Here is a 12,565-nt window from a genome sequence, read left to right as displayed (position 1 = left end):
TGCTGCCCCCTTCTCCTGTTGCCTTCAATCTTTCCCAGCATCAGGGTCTTTTCCAATGAGTCGCCCTCTCTGCATCAGGTGGCCAAAGTATTGGAGCTTCAGCTTCAGCATCAGTCCTTCCAGTGAATATTCGGGGTTGATTTCCAGGTTTGATCTCTCTCTGTCCAGAGGACTCTCAAGAATCTTCTCTAGCACCATAGTTTGAAAGCATCAGTTCTTTGCTGCTCAGAATTCTTTATGGTCCAATCTCAAATCCGTACATGACTACTAGAAAAACCCTAGCTTTGACTATACAGACCTTTGTCATGACAAACTACTCCAGTATTCTTTCCGTGAGAACCCTGATGGGTTGACATTTCTGGACATTTCTAGTGCATTGATCTATATATCTGTCCTTAGCTGTATGTCCATGTCACACTGTCTTGATTGCTGTAATTTGTAGTAAGTTATAAAACCTAGAAGTGTGAGCCCTCCAATTTTGTTTTTTTTATTTGAAAGATTGTTTTGACTATTCTTTTGTTGTTGTTGTTTGTTTTGTTTTAATTTAAAAAAGAAGCCCCAGTTTTTCCTTAAACCCCATTCGTAGTTTTTCAGGGACAGAAACTCAACATCATCTGGTGACTTCTGACTTTGCACTAGGACATTTCCTAGGAGTTGTCCTGCCAGTCAGCAAGGACCAGACTGTCCACATGTGGTCCAGCTCAAAGGCGTCTGGGCCCACCCTGGCAAAGGGGCTTGTGTGATACAGCATGAAACATTGGATAGATAGCCTAGGACTTCTAGGCCTTGCAAAGTTTAATTGGTACCCACCAAGCCTGGGCCATTTCAGGGACCCTAACGAAGCAAACATTCATCTTCCCTGATGTTCTCTGCTATCCACTAGCCTGTCCACACTGCTTTTAGCTTCTACTTCCATGAATCCATAAACATCAGAAGGCACAATGGCCTGGGCTAAAGCGTAACTTGTGGTTGGGCAGCCTTTGAAAGCTCACCTTTAATCAATATTGACAAAAGAGAAACAGGGGCTAGGGGCGTGGGGATCCCCAGAGACAATGAGATGACACCCCCCTTCCCCCCCGCCCCAGTCCAACTCCTAGTATCTGTCTCAGTCGGGGTCCTCATGTGAGAGGACGCTAAGGAAGCTGAAAGTTTAAAATTGCCATCTACCCAGCCCCTTTCTGGCATGTGAGAAAAGCTTCCTAGAACTTTACACAACACTAATGTCTTGACTGTTCTTAATTCCTTGTAGTTCTATATGAATTGTAAAATTAGTTTATCAAATTCTGCAAAAAAACAGCAGTGAGGATTTGATATGGGATTGTATTGAATCCCATATCAAATATTCCCCAATCCCATACTCTCCAAGTTGGGGAGTATTGCCATCTTAAAGATACTAAGTTTTCTGTTCTGTGTACATGGGTCCTTCTTTTGATTCAGGCCTTTAATTTTTTAAAACCATGTTTTATGTACATGTACAAATTTTACACTTCTTTTGTTAAATTTATTCCTAAGTATTTTATTCTTTTTGATGTGATTGTAAGTTGAATTGTGTTCTTACTTTCACTTTCAGATTTTTCATTGCTGATGTACTGAAATACAGTTGGTTTTTGCATATTGAGCTTATATCCTACAACCCCATTGAACTTTTTTATTAGTTCTAATAGTTTTTTAATGGAGATTTTAGGATTTTTTTTGTATACAAGTTCATGTCATCTTCCAAAAGAGGTAATTTTACTTCTTCCTTTCTAATCTGGATGCTTTTTGTTTCTTTTTCTTGCCTAATTATTCTGTCCAGAATATACACTATAATTTTAAATACAAGTGGTGAGACAAGCATTGCAGTGTTGTTCCTGATGCTAGGGGAAAGGGTCTTTCACCATTAATTATGATGTTAGCTCTGGACTTACTTTTATAGATGCCCTTTATCATGTTAAGGATAGTCCCTTCTATATCTAGTTTGTTGAGTGTTTTTCTTATGAAAGCGTATTGAATTTTGTCAAATACTTTTTCTTGGTCTATTAATATGATCTTTTTTTTTTTTGGTTTTGGTTTTGTTCTGTATTAACATGGTGTATTACAGTGAGTTTAAGTTATTAAACCAAACTTGTTTTCCTGGAATCCCTCTTGTTCATGGTATATAATGCTTTCCTATTTTGCTGCATTTTGTTCCTTGAGGATTTTGGTGTCGCTATTCATGAGTATATTGATCTGTAGTTTTTGTTCCTTGTCTTTGTCTTGTTTTGGAGTCCGTGTTGTACTGATATCATACAATGAGTTGGGAAGTGTTCTTTACCTTCCTAGTGTTTAGAAGAGTTTTTTAAGCATTGGCAATTTTTCTTTAAGACTAATGGTAAATTAAAAAAAAAGACTAATGGTATTTTAATTTTTGTTTTTATCTTTTAGGATTCTCCTTTTACAAATGCAGGAATGGGGTCCAATCTAAATCTCTTGGGTGAAATTGAATGTGACGCCAGTATAATGGATGGAAAATCCTTGAATTTTGGAGCTGTTGGGGCACTGAGTGGTATGTAAACATTAAAGCACATTATCTCTACTCTTAAAAAAAAACTGAATATTACCATTTCATTCCTCCTAAAGAACGGTTGTTTTCATCATTCTTGCTTGTATTAATGTTGAAAACAAACATTTTTTTCTTTTATTGAATTTAAAACATAATATCTTACCTATAGATAGTTTTAAAGAAAACAGTGAAACAGCATATGTCCAAGTCTTTGCTTAGAGTGTGATCGTTCTCCTTCATCCCCGCAAGAGATTACAGACATTTAAAATTGGAATTGGCATATTCCATTAATTTTGCAATTATTTGAATATACTAATAATATATTTTTATTGTTAAAAAATTCAAATGATATAAATAAAATTTACCTTTGATCTTCCAAATCTTGCCTTCCAAAACTCTCCCTGGAGGGTTTAACCAGTAAAATAAAATTCATTTATCTGTATTTATATGTAATAGAAATATAGTTTTGCACATATTTTAAAAAAATAAATGTATTTTGAAACTTTAATGGTAAATTAAAAATAATGATATCAGTTATTATGAAACTTTCTTGTTTTCTTTAAATAGGATGTCTTAGAGATTTTTTAAACATCACTACATATAAAATGTATATAATGTATGGTAGTTCACTTATTGAAGTGAAATATACATGAAGGGCACAGATTTTAAATATAAAGCTTCATGAATTCCTACATGTATATAGCCTTGTAAACCAACACCCAAAATCAAGATGTAAAAGATTTCCATGTCAAAATAGAAAACCTTTCCAAACTCCCAGACAGGTTCTTTATACCTCTCCTTAGTTTATATCACTGGTATTCCTCCTCCCCAGATTCTGACTTTACGCACTATAGATTAATTTGCCCTTGGCTCAAATTCATATGAATGTCTGTGTCTGGTTTCTTTTGCTTACTCTTATGCCTGTGAGATTGATGTATGATTTGTATCACAATAGTTTTTTAAATTTTGTGGTAGCAGCATTTTGTTGCATGAGTATATAATAACTTATTTGCTCTCCTCAGTGGATATTTGAATAATTTCTAGTTTTTGACTCTTATGAATAATAATAATAAAAAAACTCCAGTGCATATTTTTGTACAAGTTTTTTGGTAGACATATGCACTTACTTCCTTTGAGTATAAACCTAGGATTTAGAATGGTAAGTTTAGATACATATGTGTTTGGCTGCAGTTGAAACTGCCCAGTTTTCGAAAGTAGTTGTTACTTTTATACTCCCACGATTTATGAGCATTTCAGTTACTTGACATCTTTGGCAATGTTTGGTATTGTTACTGTTTTTAAAATTTAGCCATTTGATATGTGTATAGTGGTATTACTGTTTTAATATGAGTTTCCCTGGTGACTAATGAGATTGAGAACATTTTCATATGTCATGGCCATCGAGATATCCTTGTGTACTGTGTTTTTGTTTTTTGTGTACTTTTTATTGGATTTTTAAAATTGATTTGTTGGAGTAGTTTTTATATATTTGATATAAATCCTTTGTCAGATACATGTATTGCGAATATCTACTCCCAGTCTGGTTCACCTTTTCAGTCTTTTAATGAGGTTTAAGTTATCAAGTGTTTATGTTATGGCTAATTTTTTTTTTTTTTTTTTTGGTATTTTAAGAAATCTTTGCCTACCCAAAATTTTGAGGATAGCTTCCTCTTGAAGATAGCAGTTCTATTGTTTTTAACCCTTCATAGTTATGGCACCCCACTCCAGTACTCTTGCCTGGAAAATCCCATGGATGGAGGGGCCTGGTAGGCTGCAGTCCATGGGGTTGCCAAGAGTCGGACACAACTGAGCGACTTCAATTTCACTTTTCACTTTCATGCTTTGGAGAAGGAAATGGCAACCCACTCCAGTGTTCTTGCCTGGACAATCCCAGGGATGGGGGAGCCTGGTGGGCTGCCGTCTATGGGGTCACACAGAGTCGGACACGACTGAAGTGACTTAGCAGCAGCAGCAGCAGTTAGCTTTCTTATGAAGTTCGGATTTATTTTAGAGTAGGTGAAGTCGGAACCAACATTAATTTTTTTCCCTCTTATGGATATCCAGATGGCTTATTGCCATTGTCAATAGAAAGGATAATCCTTTCCTCCGAAGAGTGTTGGCAGATCAGATAACTATATGTGTAGCAGTTTGTTTCTACCCCTTCTATTCCATTGTTCTGTCTATTGTGCTGTTGCCAGTGCCATACCATCTTGATTACTATCGCTTGACATTGTGTCTTGATAGTCTGGTTTTATAAGATTTCCAGCTTCCTTTTTTCCCCTTTATAGTTGTATTGGCTATTTTTCAATTTACAGCATTTTCATAAAATTGTTAGGATCAACTTGTCAGTGTTCATAATAAAACCCTGCTGAGATTGTGATTGGTATTGCATTGAATATATATATAGAACCATATGTGGACAACTGACATCTTAATAATATTGCATCTTTCTGTTGTGAACATAGAATGTGTACATCTATATAAGTAATGTTTACTTTTCTCAGCAATATCTTATGGTTTTTAATATAGGTATCTTATACATCTGCTATTAGATTTATTCCAGATATTTTTTATGGCTATTATAAGTATATATTTTAAAATATTAGTATCCAATTATTTTTGTATTTAGAAATACAGTTGAGATTTGTGTATTGGACTTGTATTCAGTGGTCTTGATAACTTTGTTAATTTCAGGCAGTTAGAAAAATAAATTTCTTTTATAATTTCTATATACACAGTCACACCATCTGTGAATCATGACAGTTTTGCTTTTTCCATTCCAGTATTTAACGTTTTTGTTTTTACCTTGCATTATTGCTCTGGCTCTGGCGCAGTGCAGTATTGAATACAAGTGATGATAGCGTACATCCTGGTTTTGTTCCTGGCCTCAGAGGGGAACTCTGAGCTATTTCACCATACTGTGTGCTGCCAGCTATACGATTTCCATAAATGCTCTTTATCAGATTGAGGACGTTTCTTTCTAGTCTTAGTTTACTGATAGTTCTTATTTTAAATGGGTATTGAATATTAAGTGTTTTTCTGCATCTTTGACTCTTATTCTTTATTTTGTAGATATAAAATTTATGATTTTTTTTTGAATGCTAAACCAACTTTTCATTCCTGGCATAAAGTCTTCTTGATTGAATTTTTTATCTTGTTTTTTTACATCCACTGGATTTGATTTCCTGATGTTTAAGATTTTGACATCTATGTTCATGCAATGATCAGGTTTAATTTTACTTAACTTAAAATACTCTCTTTAGATTTTGGAATCATGTTTGGCTGGCTCTATAAAATGAGTTGGGTTTTTTTTTTCTCCTCTATTCTTTGAAAGGGTATGCATACAATTGGAATGATTTCTAAAAATTATTTGGAAGCATTCATTGGTTATTTTGAGTTACTGGAATTTTCTTTGCAGAAAGTTTTAAATACATGGGTTTCAATTTTCTTACCAGTTATGTGACTATCTATATTTTTCTTATGTGTATTTTCCAAGGAATTTGTCTTTTTAAATGAGTTGTCAGATTTATTTGCCTAAACATTTTATTGACTTCCAGTTTAATGTCACAGTCATCAGAGAACATGGTCTGAAAGATTCCAACCTCTTGAACTTCTTGAGACTTACTTGTGGCTCTGCCTATGGTGTATTTTTTTTTGTTGTTGTTTTGTTTTGTTTTTTTAAATTTTATTTTATTTTTAAACTTTACATAACTGTATTAGATTTGCCAAATATCAAAATGAATCCGCCACAGGTATACATGTGTTCCCCATCCTGAACCCTCTTCCCTCCTCCCTCCCCATTCCATCTGCCTATGGTGTATTTTAATGAATGCTCCATGTGAACTTCCAAACAGTGTTATGTAGTTGTTGGGTGTGTTTTCTATGTATGTCAATTAGGTCACTTTACTTACACATCTGTTGTAATCTTCTGTATCTTTTCGGATTTTTGTGATAGGTATGAAGAGCATTTCAATTAGTTTTAATTTCTTTTATTATGAGATATTATTTTGAAAAATATGAATGTCATTTAATGACATTCATATTTTTCAAAGCCATTAGCATTTCTCTGTTTACACTTCTTGTGTGGCTAGCCACTTAACCCTGTTTATAATGTGCTTCATCATATTGGAACTTAAATTTTTATTTGTCAGACTTATTATTCTCCTTTTTATGGCTTTTGCATTTCTTTTTTTGTTTGTTTGTTTGTTTTTCTTTTTTTTTTTGGCTTTTGCATTTCTTAAGGTTTTCAGTTCAGTTCAGTTCAGTCCCTCAGTCGTGTTCGACTCTTTGCGACCCCATGGACTGCAGCACACCAGGCCTCCCTGTCCATCACCAACTCCCAGAGTTTACTCAGACTCATGTCCATTGAGTCGGTGATGCCATCCAACCATCTCGTCCTCTGTCATCCCCTTCTCCTCCCGCCTTCTATCTTTCCCAGCATCAGGGTCTTTTCAAAAGAGTCAGTTCTTCACATCAGGCGGCCAAAGTATTGGAGTTTCAGCTTTAGCATCAGTCCTTCCAATGAATATTCAGGGCTGATTTCCTTTAGGATGGACTGGTTGGATCTCCTTGCAGTCCAAAGGACTCTCAAGAGTCTTCTCCAACACCACAGTTCAAAAGCATCAATTCTTCGGTGCTCAGCTTTCTTTGTACTCCAACTCTCACTTCCGTACGTGACTACTGGAAAAACCATAGCTTTGACTAGACAGACCTTTGTTGGCACAGTAATGTCTCTGCTTTTTAATATTATGTCTAGGTTGGTCATAACTTTTCTTCCAAGGAGCAAGTGTCTTTTAATTTCATGGCTGCGGTCACCATCTACAGTGATTTTGGAGCTCAAAAAATTAAAGTCTGACACTGTTTCCCCATCTATTTGCCATGAAGTGATGGGACTGGATGCCATGATCTTAGTTTTCTGAATGTTGAGCTTTAAGTCAACTTTTTCACTCTCCTCTTTCACTTTCATCAAGAGGCTCTTTAGTTCTTCTTCACTTCCTGCCATAAGTGTGGTATCATCTCCATACCTGACGTTATTGTTATTTCTCCTGGCAATCTTGATTCCAGCTTGTGCTTCATCCAGCCCAGCATTTCTCTTGATGTACTCTGCATGTAAGTTAAATAAGCAGGGTGACAATTTACAGCCTTGACGTACTTCTTTTCCTATTTGGAACCAGTCTGTTGTTCCATGTCCAGTTCTAATTGTTGCTTCCTGACCTGCACACAGGCTTCTCTAGAGGCAGGTCAGGTGGTCTGGTATTCCCATCTGTTTCAGAATTTTCCACAGTTTATTGTGATCCACACAGTCAAAGGCTTTGGCATAGTCAATAAAGAAGAAATAGATGATTTTCTGGAACTCTCCTGCTTTTTCAGTGATCCAACAGATGTTGGCAGTTTGATCTCTGGTTCCTCTGCCTTTTCTAAATCCAGCTTGAACATCTGGAAGTTCACAGTTCAAGTACTGTTGAAGCCTGACTTAGAGAATTTTGATCATTACTTTGCTAGTGTGTGAAATAAATACAATTGTGTGGTAGTTTGAGCATTCTTTGGCATTGCCTTTCTTTGGGATTGGAATGAAAACTGACCTTTTCCAGTCCTGTGGCCACTGCTGAGTTTTCCAAATTTGTTGGCATATTGAGTGCAGCACTTTCACAGCATCATCTTTAGGATTTGAAATAGCTCAACTGCAATTCCATCACCTCCACGAGCTTTGTTCGTAGTGATGCTTCCGAAGGCCCAACTTGACTTTGCATTCCTTGATGCCTGGCTCTAGGTGAGTGATCACACCATCGTGGTTATCTGGGTTGTGAAGATCTTTTTTGTATAGTTCTTCTGTGCATTCTTGCCACCTCTTCTAAATATCTTCTGCTTCTGTTAGGTCCATACTGTGTCTGTCCTTTGTTGTGACCATTTTTGCATGAAATGTTCTCTTGATGACTCTAATTTTCTTGACGAGATCTCTAGTCTTTCCCATTCTATTGTTTTCCTCTATTTCTTTGCACTGATCACTGAGGAAGGCATTTTTGTCTGTCCTTGCTACTGTGAAGAAGGCTGAGCGCCGAAGAATTGATGCTTTTGAACTGTGGTGTTGGAGAAGACTCTTGAGAGTCCCTTGGACTGCAAGGAGATCCAACCAGTCCATTCTGAAGGAGATCAGCCCTGGGATTTCTTTGGAAGGAATGATACTAAAGCTGAAACTCCAGTACTTTGGCCACCTCATGCGAAGAGTTGACTCATTGGAAAAGACCCTGATGCTGGGAGGGATTGGGGGCAGGAGGAGACGGGAACGACAGAGGATGAGATGGCTGGATGGCATCACTGACTCTATGAACGTGAGTCTCAGTGAATTCCGGGAGTTGGTGATGGTCAGGGAGGCCTGGCGTGCTGCGATTCATGGGGTCGCAAAGAGTTGGACACAACTGAGCGACTGATCTGATCTGATGCATTCAAATGGGTACATCTTTCCTTTTTTCCTTTGCCTTTTGCTTCTCTTCTTTTCATAGCTATCTGTAAGGCCTCCTCAGACAACCATTTTGCCTTTTTGCCTTTATTTTTCTTGGGGATGGTCTTGATCACTGTATCCTGTACAATGTCACAAACCTCCGTCCATAGTTCTTCAGGCACACTGTCTATCAGATCTAATCCCTAGAATCTATTTGTCACTTCTACTGTATAATCGTAAGGATTTGATTTAGGTCATACCTGAATGGTCGCTTGGTTTTCCCTACTTTCTTCAATTTAAGTCTGAATTTGGCAGGAAGGAGTTCATGATCTGAGCCACAGTCAGCTCCCAGTCATAACTGTAAGTGCTGCTGCTGCTAAGTCGCTTCAGTCGTGTCCGACTCTGTGCGACCTCATAGACGGCAGCCCACCAGGCTCCCCCATCCCTGGGATTCTCCAGGCAAGAACATGGAGTGGGTTGCCATTTCCTTCTCCAATGCATGAAAGTGAAAAGTGAAAAGTGAAAGTGAAGTCGCTCAGTCGTGTCCGACCCTCAGCGACCCCATGGACGGCAGCCTTCGAGGCTCCCCCGTCCCTGGGATTCTCCAGGGAAGAGCACTGGAGTGGGTGCCGTCGCCTCCTCCAAACTGTGAGTGCAGTCACTTACATATTCTTCAAATATATGTGTGATTTATTTTTCGTTGGCTTCTTGAATGCATTGTTTGTTGATCAGTTTCTGAAATGATCAACAAATTGTCCCTGTATAGTTTATTGAGTAATAATAGTAAGGATAATAACAACAACCATTTATTGGGTGACTATTACCATGGATTGTTCTCCAGTAGTTCATGTGTGTTAAATCATTTAGTGCTCAGGAAAACTTTCTGAGATCAATACTTTTATCCCCATTTTATAATTGAGGAATCTGAGACACAGGAGAGATTTAGTAATTTGTCCCAAGTTTATTGTATCAGACTGGGTCCAGCTAGGAGACAGATACTACACAGCAGTTTAACCTGGAGAAGCTTAATGTAAAGAGCAAAGGGGAAATACACATGTAAGGGAAATGTGGAAGGAAGTTCAAACCTCACTGGACAAGGTGTGGCTGCAGCCTGCTCTCTGGCAGAGAGGTTGTTGGGTTACCCAGGCTGTATTCCTGTGGGAGCAGAAACCGTCCTGTGGGGCTCAGACTGGCAGGTGGGCACACACAGCTCAGGAAGCTCTGGGAGGTAAACCTCTGTTCCTGGGATAAGGACTAGGGTTTTGGCTTTCTAGACAGCCAGCCCCACAGGATCCTTTGCTATGTGTGGGACTGAGGAGAAGGTGTGGGATCCGTGACTATGGTCCTTTTCTTTCTGGGGCTGTCCGCTGTGCTGCTGTGGCCTGAGTCAGGAGTTGGGGAAAACATGTGGTGGGCAAATGCTGGAGGAAGCTGCACCCCGCAGGCACTTGGCGCTGGAGAGAGCCATGTGGGTCACATAGTGTGAATGCCTGTGAGCTCCAGGAGCCTGGCCGTTGTGTTGTATCTCCAGTGCCCTCTCCTGACAAAGCTGAGCCGTGTGCCAGCTGGCCACAGCTGCATGGTTAGATGGCCCATGCCCACTTTTACCCATCAGGCAACCAAGGGTGCATTTATAGCTGCAAAGCAACCCGTTGATAGCTGGTACTGTTATAAAGCAGTCTGACCCCCATTGCTCTGTGTTCTGTCCGCCTCTCACAGACAGTCCATCCTTTCCTACATTTGAAGTACTGTCTGTATTATGTATTAAATATCCTCATTCACACATGTCTGTATCTCAACTTTAGCTTTATTCTGTTCCATTGATATATTTGTGTATTTTGTACACAAACCACACTCAATTACAGTAGCTTTGAATAAGAAATGGTATTTTGTAAGATGAGTGCCTCTTAAATTTTTTTTTTTTTTACAAAGTTTACCTGGTGAATTTAAGAGTCAGTTTTTCATATATCATAGATATCCTTTTGCGGAGAAGGCAATGGCACCCCACTCCAGTACTTTTGCCTAGAAAATCCCATGGACGGAGGAGCCTGGTAGGCTGCAGTCTATGGGGTCACTAGAGTCGGACACGACTGAGCGACTTCACTTTCACTTTTCACTTCCATGCATTGGAGAAGGAAATGGCAACCCACTCCAGTGTTCTTGCCTGGAGAATCCCAGGGATGGGGAAGCCTGGTGGGCTGCTGTCTATGGGGTCGCACAGAGTCGGATATGACTGAAGCGACTTAGCAGCAGCAGCAGCAGCAGATGTCCTTGTGAAGCTTTGATGGTGAATTTATAGCTTTGAATTTATGTTAATTTATCAGTTAATTGATGTCTTTATGCCACTGAATCATCATACACAGAAATAAATTTATTTTAAGAGCTTCGTACAGAGATCTGAGTTTTTCTTCTTTTGATAGTTTATCCTTTTTTAGTGGGGGACAGTAGTTTTTGGTGTTTAGCTAAATATCTAGTTTTAAGTCAATCTGTTGTTTAATCTGAGGTTTTTCAGTCTCTTTATATCCTGCTGGGTTTTTTTTTTTTTTTTTTTTGTATTAATAGTGTCCTGAGACTATAAGTTAGCGGTCAAGGGTGTGGTCATTAGCTGCCTCTGTTAAAATCTCAGCATGTGATCCTGGGCAGGTAACTTAACCTTTGCAAATGTTTGCTCAGTAATCATGTAGGGTTTATAACTGTACTTCTGTGATGGAGGTGAAGTGTCCGTTAAATAGTGTGATGCTGGTTACGGTTGGCACTGGGCCTGGCCCACACTGGATCCTAAGCTACTGCCGCCGGCTTCTGTCGCATCATTGTCATACTTGTCACTGTTGTCACCCTGGCAGTTCTTTTTCACGCTCATACCTCCTGTCCTATTTTCCTCTGGAGAAGCACCCTTTTCTCCCTCTCCATTTTGTTTTCCCTCCTGGAAGCAATCCTAGCCATATCAATCTCAGTCTTGTACACCTTTGGCCTCTTCTCCCCACTCTCTCCCCATTTGTAGGACTTTATTCTTTCTTGCAGGTGAGATTTAACATTTTTGTCCATTAATTTTTCTCCCTAAAGAGAAATTTGAAGCTGTTTGTACTCAGGTGCATTCCTTAGAGGAAATTCATGGTTTTGATAATAGATGGTAAATTTCCAGTTAAATTTTTAATTCTATCCTGAAATCTATTAAAAAGGAACCTAATTTAAATTTGTGTTATTTCAAATTCAGTCTTTGCTGCTATAGCACATGATAAAATGAGAATGTATGTTTTTATATTTGTTCTGTTCTTATACCTATAGGTATTCATATATTTGATTTGCTCCTTATTGTTCATGATAAATAACAGTTTTCATTAGTATATTTATAGACAGTTTCCAAGATATTGATACTTAAAAGTTGTCTTATTGAAACAGCCACAAAATTGAGTGGGAAACTTGAAGATTTTCTGATTTCATTTTCTGCTGATTTTATTTTATAGGAATCAAGAATCCAGTCTCAGTTGCAAACAGACTCTTGTGTGAAGGGCAGAAGGGCAAACTCTCAGCCGGCCGAATTCCTCCCTGGTAACTGCTTTGCTCTTCTTCATCTTTCCCCAGGACTTTGGTCTTTGGTGCATGCA

General features: G+C 38.4%; 1 protein-coding gene across 17 annotated transcripts in view; it reads left to right on the top strand.

Annotated features, from left to right (window-relative positions):
- TASP1 (taspase 1) overlaps window positions 1–12,565 on the top strand; it is a 281,853-nt gene that overhangs the window by 43,547 nt on the left and 225,741 nt on the right. For all 17 annotated transcript variants that reach the window (XM_055543419.1, XM_055543421.1, XM_055543418.1 and 14 more), the window contains 2 exons: window positions 2,404–2,524; window positions 12,425–12,509. In XM_055543419.1, coding sequence (XP_055399394.1) covers window positions 2,404–2,524; window positions 12,425–12,509 — 206 coding nt within the window. The remainder of the gene's footprint in view (window positions 1–2,403; window positions 2,525–12,424; window positions 12,510–12,565) is intronic.

Source organism: Bubalus kerabau, chromosome 13 (assembly GCF_029407905.1).
Source record: "Bubalus kerabau isolate K-KA32 ecotype Philippines breed swamp buffalo chromosome 13, PCC_UOA_SB_1v2, whole genome shotgun sequence".
NCBI classification, from domain to species: Eukaryota; Metazoa; Chordata; class Mammalia; order Artiodactyla; family Bovidae; genus Bubalus; species Bubalus kerabau.
The sequence above is the reverse complement of the archived record's forward strand: the minus strand, read 5'-3'. Positions and strand labels throughout refer to the sequence as shown.